Source organism: Bombina bombina, chromosome 1, assembly GCF_027579735.1.
Source record: "Bombina bombina isolate aBomBom1 chromosome 1, aBomBom1.pri, whole genome shotgun sequence".
In the NCBI taxonomy this organism is placed as follows: domain Eukaryota; kingdom Metazoa; phylum Chordata; class Amphibia; order Anura; family Bombinatoridae; genus Bombina; species Bombina bombina.
This window is the reverse complement of record NC_069499.1, coordinates 991,503,089-991,518,598: the sequence shown is the minus strand read 5'-3', so window position 1 is coordinate 991,518,598 and position 15,510 is coordinate 991,503,089. Positions and strand designations below refer to the sequence as shown.

The 15,510-nt window shown below is 39.4% G+C and overlaps 1 protein-coding gene across 1 annotated transcript in view; it reads right to left on the bottom strand.

Moving 5' to 3' along the window:
- Window positions 1–1,133, bottom strand: part of RGS19 (regulator of G protein signaling 19) — a 95,557-nt gene extending 94,424 nt beyond the window's left edge. The window contains exon 1 of the mRNA XM_053710255.1: window positions 1,015–1,133. Coding sequence (XP_053566230.1) covers window positions 1,015–1,056 — 42 coding nt within the window. The 5' untranslated portion in view covers window positions 1,057–1,133. The remainder of the gene's footprint in view (window positions 1–1,014) is intronic.
- Window positions 1,134–15,510: the final 14,377 nt, after the last annotated feature.

Below are 15,510 nucleotides of genomic sequence, written 5' to 3'. Positions count from 1 at the left end.
GCCTGCGATTAGTGCCTATTGTAAAAAAAATAGCCTAAGCGGGCTGCCTATGTGTGTGTGTATATATATATATATATATATATATATATATATATATATATATATATATATATATATATATATATAAATCAAAAGAGAAAGGATCTGAACCCTCACTGAATTAACAAGCAACCACCAGAGTTACAAGAACAAAAATAATACCCAAATAAAGTTTACTAATATATTGTTGGTATATCCAGTGAGAGTGGATCTCTCTTCTCTCCCTCTATACATATATACACACACAGTAATATTAATACATGTCCAATGATATTCAATAAAGGCATACTGGCTTCCTCCATACACTGCCCCCATTAATATTCCATTCATTCACTATAATACATGAAGTGTACTAATGTGGAGTTTTACATACCCAACCCTACCAGCATTAAACAATGTATGTAGTGTGAAGGAAACATGTAGGTATTACCATCTATATGACCCTAACTGTAACTTAGACATATGATTAATGTAAGGGACAGAGGTTATCAGTGGTGGCTGTCCTATTCAAAAGTCTCTATCGGTAATAATATGGTTGTAGTCTTGATATAGCCATGTACCCAGTGTGAGGCAAAGTGGGTACAGAGTAAAAGACAATATTAGTAGATGTTGCCCAATACATCAACTGCCTAAAATACACTCACTATTACAAGCATATAGAGCAACACATACCGGTCCCTATTTTCTCTATATCTCCCCGCCTATAATAACGTTAGTGTATAATGTATGGGAGAGCGGGTACCAGTAGGGTTTGCCCTATATGCCCCTCCCTGCCAGTAATAACCTATGTGCACAGATTGAGTGACCGAGGATACCGGTAAGTGCTGTTCCATACAGCTCCTACTTGTAATACCCCATGTGCCCAGTGTGAGGGACAGAGGACACCAAAGGAGCTGCAGTATGTACCTTTCGCAGCCAGTAATACCCCATGTGCCTGACAGATACACCACTCTGGCCCCGGTATGTGGTACTTACAATCTGGGCGGCTCCGGAGCCCGGTCGCTTCCTGAAGCACATCCGCCTAGCTAGCGGGACCCGGGACCGGGAGGAGCAGAGGGAACTGGGGACAGACACAGGCAGACTGTACTGCGCATGTGCACCGCCCCCAGCTCCACGTCATAGCCTGGGAGATAACAATGTATTAGCACTGAATCAAAATACTTGCTCAGGCACAGTATACAATACGTTATTCCTCTTTCACTGGGATATGTCATGTTTTAAAGAAAACGTATGCGGTGATAAATGATCTAACGTACACCTTATGCTGGGGTATGTTCACTTCAGTCAATACAGTATTCACACAATTATTTACAACTTGCATATACAGTGTATTTTATTCTACAAGTCTAGCAGTCCTGGCATGCTTAGATAGAAATACAATATGTACACACTATATGCATTAAATTATGTTACATTTAGCAATGCTAAGTTTTTAGATATAGAAAACACATTAGTAGGGGACTTCTTAACAGAGGGCCCTGATGCAAACACTTTTTGCTCCACCCTCCGACGGTGATATATAGATATATATATATATATCTTAACTATATCTATATATATGTATATATGTACATATCTGTATCTATCTATACTGTGTATATATATATATATATATATATATATATATATATATATATATATATATATATATACTGTATATCGGTATATATATATATATATATATATATATATATATATATATATATATATATATATATATATATATATATATACAGTCCAGGTGTGTGCACTCTTCTCACCATCAAACCACAACACCCAGGGTGCTTTAAAACAACTATAATATTTTATGAAGTATGCACTCACTGGACTTCAGCCAACTGTGACAAAAAACTGTCGGCTAGATTTAGAGTTGGGCGGTAGCCGTCAAAACCAGCGTTAGAGGCTCCTAACGCTGTTTTTTACCGCCCTCTGGTATTTGGAGTCAGTCAGGAAAGGGTCTGACGCTCACTTTAAAGCCGCGACTTTTCCATACCGCAGATCCCCCTACGCCATTTGCGTATCCTATCTTTTCAATGGGATCTTTCTAACGCCGGTATTTAGAGTCGTGGCTGAAGTGAGCGTTAGAAATCTAACGACAAAACTCCAGCCGCAGAAAAAAAACAGGAGTTAAGAGCTTTCTGGGCTAACGCCGGTTTATAAAGCTCTTAACTACTGTGCTCTAAAGTACACTAACACCCATAAACTACCTATGTACCCCTAAACCGAGGTCCCCCCACATCGCCGCCACTCTATTAAATTTTTTAACCCCTAATCTGCCGCTCCGTACACCGCCGCCAGCTACATTATCCCTATGTACCCCTAATCTGCTGCCCCTAATACCACCGACACCTATATTATATTTATTAACCCCTAATCTGCCCCCCCCCACGTCGCCGCCACCTACCTACACTTATTAACCCCTAATCTGCCGAGCGGACCGCACCGCTACTATAATAAAGTTATTAACCCCTAATCCGCCTCACTCCCGCCTCAATAACCCTATAATAAATAGTATTAACCCCTAATTTGCCCTCCCTAACATCACCGACACCTAACTTCAAGCATTAACCCCTAATCTGCCGACCGGAGCTCACCGCTACTCTAATACATTTTTTAACCCCTAAAGCTAATTCTAACCCTAACACCCCCCTAAGTTAAATATAATTTTTATCTAATAAAATTAATTAACTCTTATTAAATAAATTATTCCTATTTAAAGCTAAATACTTACCTGTAAAATAAACCCTAATATATCTACAATATAAATTATAATTATATTGTAGCTATTTTAGGATTAATATTTATTTTACAGGCAACTTTGTAATTTTTTTAACCAGGTACAATAGCTATTAAATAGTTAATAACTATTTAATAGTTACCTAGTTAAAATAATTACAAAATTACCTGTAAAATAAATCCTAACCTAAGTTACAATTAAACCTAACACTACACTAGCAATAAATTAATTAAATAAAATACCTACACTTACCTACAATTAAACCTAACACTACACTATCAATAAATTAATTAAATACAATACCTACAAATAAATGCATTTAAATAAACTAACTAAAGTACAAAAAATAAAAAAGAACTAAGTTACAAAAAATAAAAAAATATTTACAAACATTAGAAAAATATTACAACAATTTTAAACTAATTACACCTACTCTAAGCCCCCTAATAAAATAACAAAGACCCCAAAAATAAAAGAATGCCCTACCCTATTCTAAATTAAAAAAGTTCAAAGCTCTTTTACCTTACCAGCCCTGAAAAGGGCCCTTTGCGGGGCATGCCCCAAAGAATTCAGCTCTTTTGCCTGTAAAAAAAACACATACAATACCCCCCCCCAACATTACAACCCACCACCCACATACCCCTAATCTAACCCAAACCCCCTTAAATAAACCTAACACTAAGCCCCTGAAGATCTTCCTACCTTATCTTCACCTCGCCGGGTATCACACCGATCCGTCCTGGCTCCGATGTCTTGATTCAAGCCCAAGCGGGGGGCTGAAGATGTCCATGATCCGGCTGAAGTCTTCATCCAAGCGGGAGCTGAAGAGGTCCATGATCCGGCTGAAGTCTTCTATCAACGGCATCTTCAATCTTCTTTCTTCCGGAGCCATCATCTTCCAGCCGACGCGGATCCAACCTCTTCTACCAACGCCTACTCGCCGAATGACGGTTCCTTTAAATGATGTCATCCAAGATGGCGTCCGTCGAATTCCGATTGGCTGATAGGATTCTATCAGCCAATCAGAATTAAGGTAGGAAAATTCTGATTGGCTGATGGAATCAGCCAATCAGAATCAAGTTCAATCCGATTGGCTGATCCGATCACTCAATCAGATTGAGCTCGCATTCTATTGGCTGATCGGAACAGCCAATAGAATGCAAGCTCAATCTGATTGGCTGATCGGATCAGCCAATCGGATTGAACTTGATTCTGATTGGCTGATTCCATCAGCCAATAAGAATTTTCCTACCTTAATTCCGATAGGCTGATAGAATCCTATCAGCCAATCGGAATTCGACGGACGCCATCTTGGATAACGTAATTTAAAGGAACCGTCATTCGGCGAGTAGGCGTCAGTAGAAGAGGTTGGATCCGCGTCGGCTGGAAGATGATGGCTCCGGAAGAAAGAAGATTGAAGATGCCGTTGATAGAAGACTTCAGCCGGATCATGGACCTCTTCAGCTCCCGTTTGGATGAAGACTTTAGCCGGATCATGGACATCTTCAGCCCCCCGCTTGGGCTTGGATCAAGACATTGGAGCCAGGACGGATCGGTGTGATACCCGGCGAGGTGAAGATAAGGTAGGAAGATCTTCAGGTGCTTAGTGTTAGGTTTATTTAAGGGGGTTTGGTTTAGATTAGGGGTATGTGGGTGGTGGGTTGTAATGTTGGGGGGGGGTATTGTATGTGTTTTTTTTACAGGCAAAAGAGCTGAATTCTTTGGGGCATGCCCCGCAAAGGGCCCTTTTCAGGGTTTCAATCAGCCAATCAGATTTTTCTAACTTAATTACGATTGGCTGATAGAATCCTATCAGCCAATCGGAATTCGGCGGACGCCATCTTGGAAGACGTCATTTAAAGGTACCTCATTCGTCGTTCAGTCGTCGGCCGGGATGGATGCTCCGCGGCTGCGGAGCGAAGAAAGAAGATTGAAGATGCCGCCGGAAGAATGAAGACTTTGCTGCCGCTTGGAGGAAGACGTCGCCGGAGGAAGAATTCTTCTTTGCCGCTTGGAGGAAGACATCGCCGGAGGAAGAATTTTTCTTTGCCGCTTGGAGGAAGACATCGCCCGGATCGGATCAGGAGTTCGGCCCGGTGTGGTGAAGACAAGGTAGGGAGATCTTCAGGGGGGTAGTGTTAGGCTTTTTTAAGGGGGGGTTGGGTGGTTTTAGAATAGGGGTATGTGGGTGGTGGGTTGTAATGGGGGGGGTATTGTATTTGTATGCAAAAGAGCTGAATTCTTTGGGGCATGCCCCACAAAAGGCCCTTTTAAGGGCTGGTAAGGTAAAGAGCTTTGAATTTTTTTTAATTTAGAATAGGGCAGGGAATTTTTTTTATTTTGGGGGTTTATTATTTTATTAGGGGGCTTAGAATAGGTGTAATTAGCTTAAAAATATTGTAATCTTTTTTTTATTTTTTGTAATTTAGTGTTTTTTTTATTTTTGTAATTTAGTTTAGTTAATTTAATTGTATTTTTAGATAGATGTTTGTAGTTTATTTAATTTATTGATAGTGTAGGTGTATTTGTAACTTAGGTTAGGATTTATTTTACAGGTAATTGGGTAATTATTTTAACTAGGTAGATATTAAATAGTTAATAACTATTTAATAGCTATTATACCTAGTTAAAATAATTAACAATTTACCTGTAAAATAAATATTAACCCTAACATAGCTACAATGTAATTATTAATTATATTGTAGCTATCTTAGGGTTTATTTTATAGGTAAGTATTTAGATTTAAATAGGAATATTTTAGTTTATAAATGAATTAGATTAATTTAATATAAATTTAGTTAGGGGTGTTAGGGTTAGATAGAGTTAATATAGTTAATATAAATACTATAGTAACTATATTAACTATATTAACCCTAATATAATTAGGGTTAATATAGTTAATATATATAATGTAATACCTATATTAACTATAATATACTTAGGGTTAATATAGATAATATAGCTGGCGGGGGGTAGGTAGATTAAATTAGGGGTTAATCATTTTAATAGAGATGGCGGCGGTGTTAGGGGCTTACATTAGGGGTTAATAATTTTAATATAGATGGCGGCGGTGTTAGGGGCTCACTTTAGGGGGTTATAGATATAATATAGCTGGCGGCGGGGTACGGGAGCGACGGTTTAGGGGTTAATAACTTTATTAGGTTGCGGCGGGGTCCGGGAGCGGCGGTTTAGGGGTTAATAGCTTTTTTATTGTTTGGATAGTGAGGGGGGATAGCGGATAGAGGGTTAGACGTGTCGGGCTATGTTAGGGAGGCGTGTTAGACGTGTCGGGCTATGTTTAGGAGGCGTGTTAGACAGTGCGGGTGATTTAGACTTTAGTCAGGTTTTATAGGCGCCGGAATTATCTAACGTGGCGCAAGTCACTGGCGACTCCAAAAATCTGTACTTACGCAGATTTCTGGACATCGCTGGTTTGTGAGACTTGCGCCACTTTAGCAAGTGACGGCGCCGCATATTGGATGGCTCGAGTTGCAAGCTGAAACTGCGGGCGACGTGGGTTCCCTCGCTTGCGCCGTAAACTGCGATCTATATCGGATCGCGCCCGTGATTCAGATAGAGCATGCAATTTTAAGAAACTTTCTAATTTACTCCTATTATCACATTTTCTTCATTCTCTTGGTATCTTTATTTGAAATGCAAGAATGTAAGTTTAGTCATGTGTAAGAAAGCTTTATATTTTTTTACACATGCTACAATTATAATAATAAAAACTGATGTTTTAAACAATAACGCCTTTATCTTCTTCCACACCCCCTGCAGTAATTATGACTCCTATAGATATGCAAAAATGTCAGTGGTGACCCAAAATATGTTAATAACTATGGACATGTATCTCATCTCAACTTGATATAATTTATTGTTAGCTTTAGACTGATAAGCTTGTCTTTCTTTACAAATAGAAATTAATAGGACACCAAATTTGTATTTTCAAATAATATATTTATTATAAAACATAAAAAAAAAAAAAAATTATGTTATCTTCACATTCATTGATTTAAAAATATATTATCAAAAGAAAACTTACATCATTGATTCATATTTCATTCTTATAGCTGCCAAAATTAAGAAATATTCCATCTTCTCTCGTGAAAAAAGAGTAAATTCAATGTTCTCCACAGTGGTTTTGGAGAACTTTCGTGGTCGTAGTTGTAGGAGAATTTTAGGCTCTCATAAGGCGCAAAATAATAATAAATCTGAATTTCGGCGATTAGTAAGGAGTATTTTTAAAAAAATGAGCTAAAAGGGGCTTTTTTTGTGCTTTCTTTGGCGCACATGTGCACCTAGGCGAGAGAGAATAGAGTGGGAGAATTTTGCGGTCGTATTTGCTTGTTTTTAGCGGTATTTTGCTTTGATAAATAGGAGAACAATTCCGACAGCGTATTTATAGGCGTATATGTGGGAGAATTACAATGATAAATGGAACCCATAAGTTGCAATATATTGCTCAAGACCCCAAATATTTTGTGTGGTTTCTCTCCATGCCAGTGAGTTTTTGATCAATATGTCCTCTATACTCCTCCAATACACAGAACACAAGCACAACTAGACAAATTCGGATTATCCTAACTTTGTGATGGTATCATATATTTATAAAGACACAGAGACAAATATTTTTCTTATCTTTCTTTTACTGCTCAAATGCAGCCATTATATAATAGGAAAACAAACATTAAATCTTAAAAGTCATGATACGATCACAAATAGAAGCTAGAGTGTGAAGAAAGGTTCTAGTGACAGAGCAAAATGACCAATCAGACAACAGATCAAGCAGACCAATAAGCAGTGCAGTTTTATTCTTTTATTGTTGCTGCTCTCTTGAAAGTTGTTAAACATAGAAAACAACCAAAGAAAAAAAACAATCCAAACTAAGAGAAAATTATCTGAAAGCTTAGATGGAAGCAAAAAACCTTGTGTTGAAGGTCGACTTGAAGTGTTGAGAAAAATGTTTCTGTTCTGGGTAGAAAAAATAAAATGACAATCATAGGTGTTGAACTATAAACCCTTATAGCTTTCTAGATAAAAAAACGTTCTCTCAATAGTCAAAAAATCAACAGGTTAAAAAAAAAAAAGTCTAGAGAGCGCTAACTAGCGAAGGGTCTAATCCTATATAAATCTCAGAATATCACAGTCTTATAAACTAAATAATTGTATTGTAAAACCACAAGGAATAATTCAATATAAATATCAGTGACAGGTCATGTTAAAATATCTAAAAATCAGCTGCTGCTTATGGTTTCCATAGAATATTGCGTATGTGTCACTGCTCCCGTGCCTCTCCTCATTTGCTCTAGGGGGCCCACTTCACGCTTTGAAAACCACTGATTTATCTATACGGTCTTTCATGCCTCACTTGCTCACAATATAGGTGTGTTTGTCCTAGTGATCTTCAAACACACTTATGAAAGATAATCCAAAAGGAAAATCTAAGAGGAAGCGCGTGTCAAGTAAAAGTAGAATACAGTGTTTTTACAGGAAAGTGATGTACAGTGATGTCTAGTATATGTGTACATAATTAGTAAATGCAGATTACAAATGAATCCTCAAAAATATGACCATGTGATCAAAAATAAAATAATAATAATAATAATAATAATAAAAACAAATAGGATATGCTGGGAACAAATAAACTATGAAGATTATATTGTCATATGTGATTGTCCCAGAATAATAATGTGAAAGTCTCTTGTGATAAAATAAATCAGCAAGCTCCTCTTGTGTCCCACGGTGTAATGGTTCAAGGATACTAGAATGAAGAAAAAGACAAGGGGCGCCTCATAGTGTGATTTGTAATTACAAATTGGTTCTGTATCAAGAGAAATGAAAACTACTCACAAGACTAGTGGCACCTTTAAACGAATAAGGTGCTATCAGGCAGACTGACGTTTATGCAGCAGTCAGTACGCTGTGGGTCCCCGTATGTTTAACCCAGCAGATCTGGATTCAGGTTGTCACACAGCCATCTACCCAAGCTGGAAAACGGGTTCAGGTGTATACCTCAACAGGATATCAGCGTCTACCTCAACAGGATAACAACAATAGTGCATTTCTTCAACCTACATCCCACCCTTTGCATTATTCCACTATGACATGGCAAGTGTCATTGTCGGCTTTTAAAAACCATACTATCTTTTGCCAAAGTCAGCTGCTGCTTGTGGTTTCCATAAAATATTGCATATGTGTCACTGCTCCTGTGCCTCTCCTCATTTGCTCTAGGGGGCCCACCTCACACTTTGAAAACCACTGATTTATCTATACGGTCTTTCATGCCTCACTTGCTCCCGATAGAGGTGTGTTTGTCCTAGTGATCTTCAAACACACCACTATTGAAAAGACCTCTAATTAGAGACTATGAGTAATGTGGTTGGAACACACCCTCTATCCACTGTACCGACTTGGGTAATAGTAAGAAGAAATGCTGAGCCCTATTGCAGTTAGGGATTGAAGCGAGGCAGACAGATTGTCTATAAGAAACTTCTAAGTTAAGGATATACGGAGGTGAACAGCAAAGCTCACAGAGGCGTGAAAGATCCTGTAGCTAGATTGTCTGTTACAAGTTTATAAGCAAAGTATACATGGAGGTGTACAGCCAAAGATAGAGGTTTATCCCTTTGAGAGGTCTGTTCTTCGTAGGCAAACTGGGGAACACAGTCCTGGAGTAGAATGGAATTAAATGACAGGAGCTAGAATTAAAAAATATATAGATAAATTATAAATAGATAAAAATATAAAAGTAACATAAAGAAATTAAAAAAAACCTGATACATAATGTAAGCAATATATTAAAATAATTGAAAGTATTCATAGCAGTGGGTCAAAAGAAAAAAAACGGAGGTAAAATATTCTTTAATAAAATCTAGATTATACCGTCATGAAAGTTAGGAATTTTATTACAAGACCAGAGACTCATATTTCCTTTGTTTACAGCAAAAAGTTTAATAAATAAATAAATTAATTAATTAATTAATTAAAGATGAAACAGTATGTTGAATGGGTGTCATATAGTCACCTCTGGCCCTTTAACTGTTATATACCCTCTGGCCCTTTAACTTCCTTAACTCTATACCTTTGCACACATCTATAACCAATCAATAAATAGCGGCTGCACCTTGTTAAGGTGATTGGTTATTGACAAGCTCTTATAGCGGCCTCTGGCAATACCTCTCTGTCTCAGTTATAGAGACTTACTACTGTTTTGCCTACTGAAGCTTTCCTTTACTTGGATATCATTGTCTGTCGTTATCGCATTGCTCTACATTGTGTTTACAGTACCTATCAGGTAATTTCTTAAAATCAGTCAGGACAGAGCGCCTTCTTCGTTGCTGCAAACACAGCTATGCAGGTGTTCTCTAAACTGCAGCGGTTTACCGTCCATGATAACATCCAGCGGTAACTATCTATATGCTGTTCAAACATAACAAGTCAGTTCCTGTCTGTAAGTAAACCACTTAATTTGGTCACCGTTATTGCTGTTTATGCTGAGCAAACACATATGATTTTAGTAGCTACTACAATCTCCAGATAATTCTCTGCAACACTGTGAGTACTTAATCTAGCAATATCTCATTCTCTCCACTTGGGACATAAAACGTTTCTAAGCTTATTCTACTTTTTGAAAAATAAGTTCATTTATCTCTTATGCAATTGCAATCTAATTTGTCTCTGCTAGTATTTCAATAGTTGTATAGTAAAATAGTGTTTATTACTTTTCGAGGTCTTTTAATTATAAATTCCTCTTAAAATATCCGCTAATATCTATATACGGATACAGTGTTTTATTCATTCATACAAACATCTCAGCAGTTGTGTTTCACAAATCTTATTATAATATAAGAGTGTGATAAAATAACGAAGCCAAATATGGAACCAGCTGAGATGGCATCTCATATTATGAATTTATTATGAAGTAGATTTACTCACTCAATGTTTGCAAGACCTACAGTCTGAAAACCAGAATCTAAAGGCTATTATAGTCAACCAATCTTCCAGTCGACAACTAACACATGACCTACCTGAGCCAATGGTAAGTCCGCCAGATAAAACATTTTTTGATCCCAATATAGGGAATTCAAAATTGCTAATGTTCACATTGAAACCCAAAACTTATAGCTCAGACAGAATAAAAGTATGTACTGTCATATCATATCTTCGTGGCGAGACTGAAGATCCCATACTGAATTCTCTTGATCTTTTTTTTCCACTATGTCATCACTTTATGCAGATACGAATACACAAATTACAGCAGAGGCTTCATGAAGAAGTGCCAGGGAAGCAAAAAGACCTGTTGAGGACTTCATAGTGGAGTTTAAAAGGTGGGCATCGGATTCCCAATAGAATAATATAAGTCTCAGGAATCAATTTCATCTTGGTTTATCCGAAGCTTTAAAAGATGATTTTTTCTCCAACATTGGTGTGTCCGGTCCACGGCGTCATCCTTACTTGTGGGAATATCTCTTCCCCAACAGGAAATGGCAAAGAGTCCCAGCAAAGCTGGCCATATAGTCCCTCCTAGGCTCCGCCCACCCCAGTCATTCTCTTTGCCGTTGCACAGGCAACATCTCCACGGAGATGGTTAAGAGTATGTGGTGTATAGTTGTAGTTTTTTATTCTACTATCAAGAGTTTGTTATTTTAAAATAGTGCTGGTATGTACTATTTACTCTGAAACAGAAAGAGATGAAGAATTCTGTTTGTGAGAGGAAGATGATTTTAGCAGACAGTAACTAAAATGCTTTGCTGTTTCCACATAGGACTGTTGAGATGAAGTAACTTCAGTTGGGGGAAACAGTTAGCAGACTTTTCTGCTTAAGGTATGACTAGCCATATTTCTAACAAGACTGTGTAATGCTGGAAGGCTGTCATTTCCCCTCATGGGGACTGGTAAGCCATTTTCTTAGTCTCAAGCAGAATAAAGGGCTTAATATGGGCTATAAAACTGGTAGACACTTTTATGGGCAAAATCGATTGCTTTATTTGGGCATTTTATACATGTTTATGCTGGTATTTCACATTTATAAACTTGGGGAACGTTTTTTAACGTCAGGCACTATGTTAGACACCTTTTCCAGTCAGGAAGGGCCTTCCCAGTTGTAGGCTGAGCCTCATTTTCGCGCCATTACTGCGCAGTTGTTTTTGAGAGCAAGACATGCAGATGCATGTGTGAGGACCTGAAAATAGTTGGAAAAGTTCCTAGAAGGCGTCATTTGGTATCGTATTCCCCTCTGGGTTTGGTAGAGTCGCAACGGAGGCTGTAGCTGGGACTGTAGAGGGGTTAAAACTGTAACCGGCTCCGGTTTCGTTATTTTAAGGGTTAAAGCTGTGAAAATTGGTGTGCAATACTTTTAATGCTTTAAGACACTGTGGTGAAATTTTGGTGAATTTTGAACAATTCCTTCATATTTTTTCACATATTCAGTAATAAAGTGTGCTCTGTTTAAAATTTAAAGAGACAGTAACGGTTTTGATTTAAAACGGTTTTTGTGTTTTGCTGACAAGTTTAAGCCTGTTTAACATGTCTGTGCCTTCAGATAAGCTATGTTCTATATGTATGAAAGTCAATGTGTCTCCCCCTTCTAAATTATGTGATAATTGTGCTAAAGCGTCCAAACAAAGTAAGGACAGTACTGTCACAGATAATGAAGTTGCCCAAGATGATTCATCAGATGAAGGGAGTAGACATGGTTCTACATCATCTCCTTCTGTGTCTACACCAGTTTTGCCCACGCAGGAGGCACCTAGTACTTCTAGCGCGCCAATGCTTATTACCATGCAACAATTGATGGCTGTAATGGATAACTCCATAGCAAATATTTTATATCATATATATCAGAGAAAGCGCGATTGCTCTGTTTTAAACACTGAAGAGCAGGAAGGCACTGATGATAATTGTTCTGTCATACCCTCACACCAATCTGAAGGGGCCATGAGGGAGGTTTTGTCAGATGGGGAAATTTCAGATTCAGGAAAAATTTCCCAACAGGCTGAACCTGATGTTGTGACATTTAAATTTAAATTAGAACATCTCTGCGCACTGCTTAAGGAGGTATTATCTACTCTGGATGATTGTGACAACCTGGTCATTCCAGAAAAATTATGCAAGATGGACAAGTTCCTAGAGGTTCCGGTGCACCCCGACGCTTTTCCTATACCCAAGCGGGTGGTGGACATAGTGAATAAGGAATGGGAGAAGCCCGGCATACCTTTTGTTCCCCCTCCTATATTTAAGAAATTATTTCCTATGGTCGACCCCAGGAAGGACTTATGGCAGACAGTCCCTAAGGTCGAGGGGGCAGTTTCTACTCTAAACAAGCGCACTACTATTCCTATCGAGGATAATTGTGCTTTCAAAGATCCTATGGATAAAAAATTGGAGGGTTTGCTTAAAAAGATTTTTATACAGCAAGGTTACCTTCTTCAACCCATTTCGTGCATTGTTCCTGTCACTACAGCAGCGTGGTTCTGGTTCGAGGAACTAGAAAAGTCGCTCAGTAGAGAGACTCCATATGAAGAGGTTATGGACAGAGCTCACGCACTTAAGTTGGCTAACTCTTTTATTTTAGATGCCGCTTTGCAAATAGCTAGATTAGCGGCGAAAAATTCAGGGTTTGCAATTGTGGCGCGCAGAACACTTTGGCTAAAGTCTTGGTCAGCGGATGTATCATCCAAGACAAAATTGCTTAATATCCCCTTCAAGGGTAAAACTCTCTTCGGGCCAGAATTGAAAGAGATTATCTCAGACATCACTGGGGGAAAGGGCCACGCCCTCCCACAAGATAGGCCTTTCAAAGCCAAGAATAAGTCTAATTTTCGTTCCTTTCGTAATTTCAGGAACGGACCGGGCTCTAATTCTGCATCCTCTAAACAAGAGGGTAATACCTCACAGACCAAACCAGCCTGGAAACCGATGCAAGACTGGAACAAGGGTAAGCAGGCCAAGAAGCCTGCCGCTGCTAACAAAACAGCATGAAGGAGTAGCCCCCGATCCGGGACCGGATCTAGTGGGGGGCAGACTCTCTCTCTTTGCTCAGGCTTGGGCAAGAGATGTTCAGGATCCCTGGACGCTAGAAATAGTTTCTCAGGGTTATCTTCTGGAATTCAAGGAACTACCCCCAAGGGGAAGGTTCCACATGTCTCACTTATCCTCAAACCAAATAAAGAGACAGGCATTCTTACATTGTGTAGAAGACCTGTTAAAGATGGGAGTGATACACCCAGTTCCAACGGCGGAACAAGGAATGGGATTTTACTCAAATCTGTTTGTGGTTCCCAAAAAAGAGGGAACTTTCAGACCAATCCTGGATCTAAAGATCCTAAACAAATTTCTCAGAGTACCATCGTTCAAGATGGAAACCATTCAAACGATTCTACCCACAATTCAGGAAGGTCAATTTATGACTACCGTGGATCTAAAGGATGCGTATCTACATATCCCTATCCACAAGGAACATCATCAGTTCCTAAGGTTCGCCTTTCTGGACAAACATTACCAGTTTGTGGCCCTCCCATTCGGGTTAGCCACTGCTCCAAGGATTTTCCCAAAGGTACTCGGATCCCTTCAAGGGGCATTGCAGTAGTACCGTACTTGGACGACATTCTAGTACAAGCGTCGTCTCTTTCAAAGGCAAAGGCTCACTCAGACATCGTTCTGGCCTTTCTCAGATCTCACAGATGGAAGGTGAACATAGAAAAAAGTTCCCTGTCTCCGTCGACAAGAGTTCCCTTCTTGGGAACAATAATAGATTCCTTAGAAATGAGGATTTTCTAGACAGATGTCAGAAAGTCAAAACTTCTAAACGCTTGTCAAGTTCTTCATTCTATTCCTCGTCCTTCCGTAGCTCAGTGCATGGAAGTAGTAGGATTGATGGTTGCAGCAATGGACATAGTTCCTTTTGCGCGAATTCATCTAAGACCATTACAACTGTGCATGCTGAAACAGTGGAATGGGGATTATACAGACTTGTCTCCAGTGATTCAAGTAGATCAGAAGACCAGAGACTCACTCCGTTGGTGGCTAACCCAGGATCACCTATCCCAGGGAATGAGCTTCCGCAGTCCAGAGTGGGTCATCGTCATGACCGACGCCAGCCTAGTGGGCTGGGGCGCAGTCTGGGAATCCCTGAAAGCTCAGGGACTGTGGTCTCGGGAAGAGTCTCTTCTCCCGATAAACATTCTGGAACTAAGAGCGATATTCAATGCTCTCCAGGCTTGGCCTCAGCTAGCAAAGGCCAGATTCATAAGATTCCAATCAGACAACATGACGACTGTTGCGTATCTCAATCATCAGGGGGGAACAAGGAGTTCCCTGGCGATGAAAGAAGTGACCAAAATAATACAATGGGCGGAAAATCACTCCTGCCACCTATCTGCGATCCACATTCCAGGTCTGGAAAACTGGGAAGCGGATTATTTGAGTCGTCAGACATTCCATCCGGGGGAGTGGGAACTCCACCCGGAGATCTTTGCCCAGTTGACGCAACTATGGGGCATTCCAGATATGGATCTGATGGCGTCCCGTCAGAACTTCAAGGTTCCTTGCTACGGGTCCAGATCCAGGGATCCCAAGGCGACTCTAGTGGATGCACTAGTAGCGCCTTGGACCTTCAACCTAGCTTATGTGTTTCCACCGTTTCCTCTCATTCCCAGGCTGGTAGCCAGGATCAAACAGGAGAGGGCCTCGGTGATCTTGATAGCTCCTGCGTGGCCACGCAGGACTTGGTA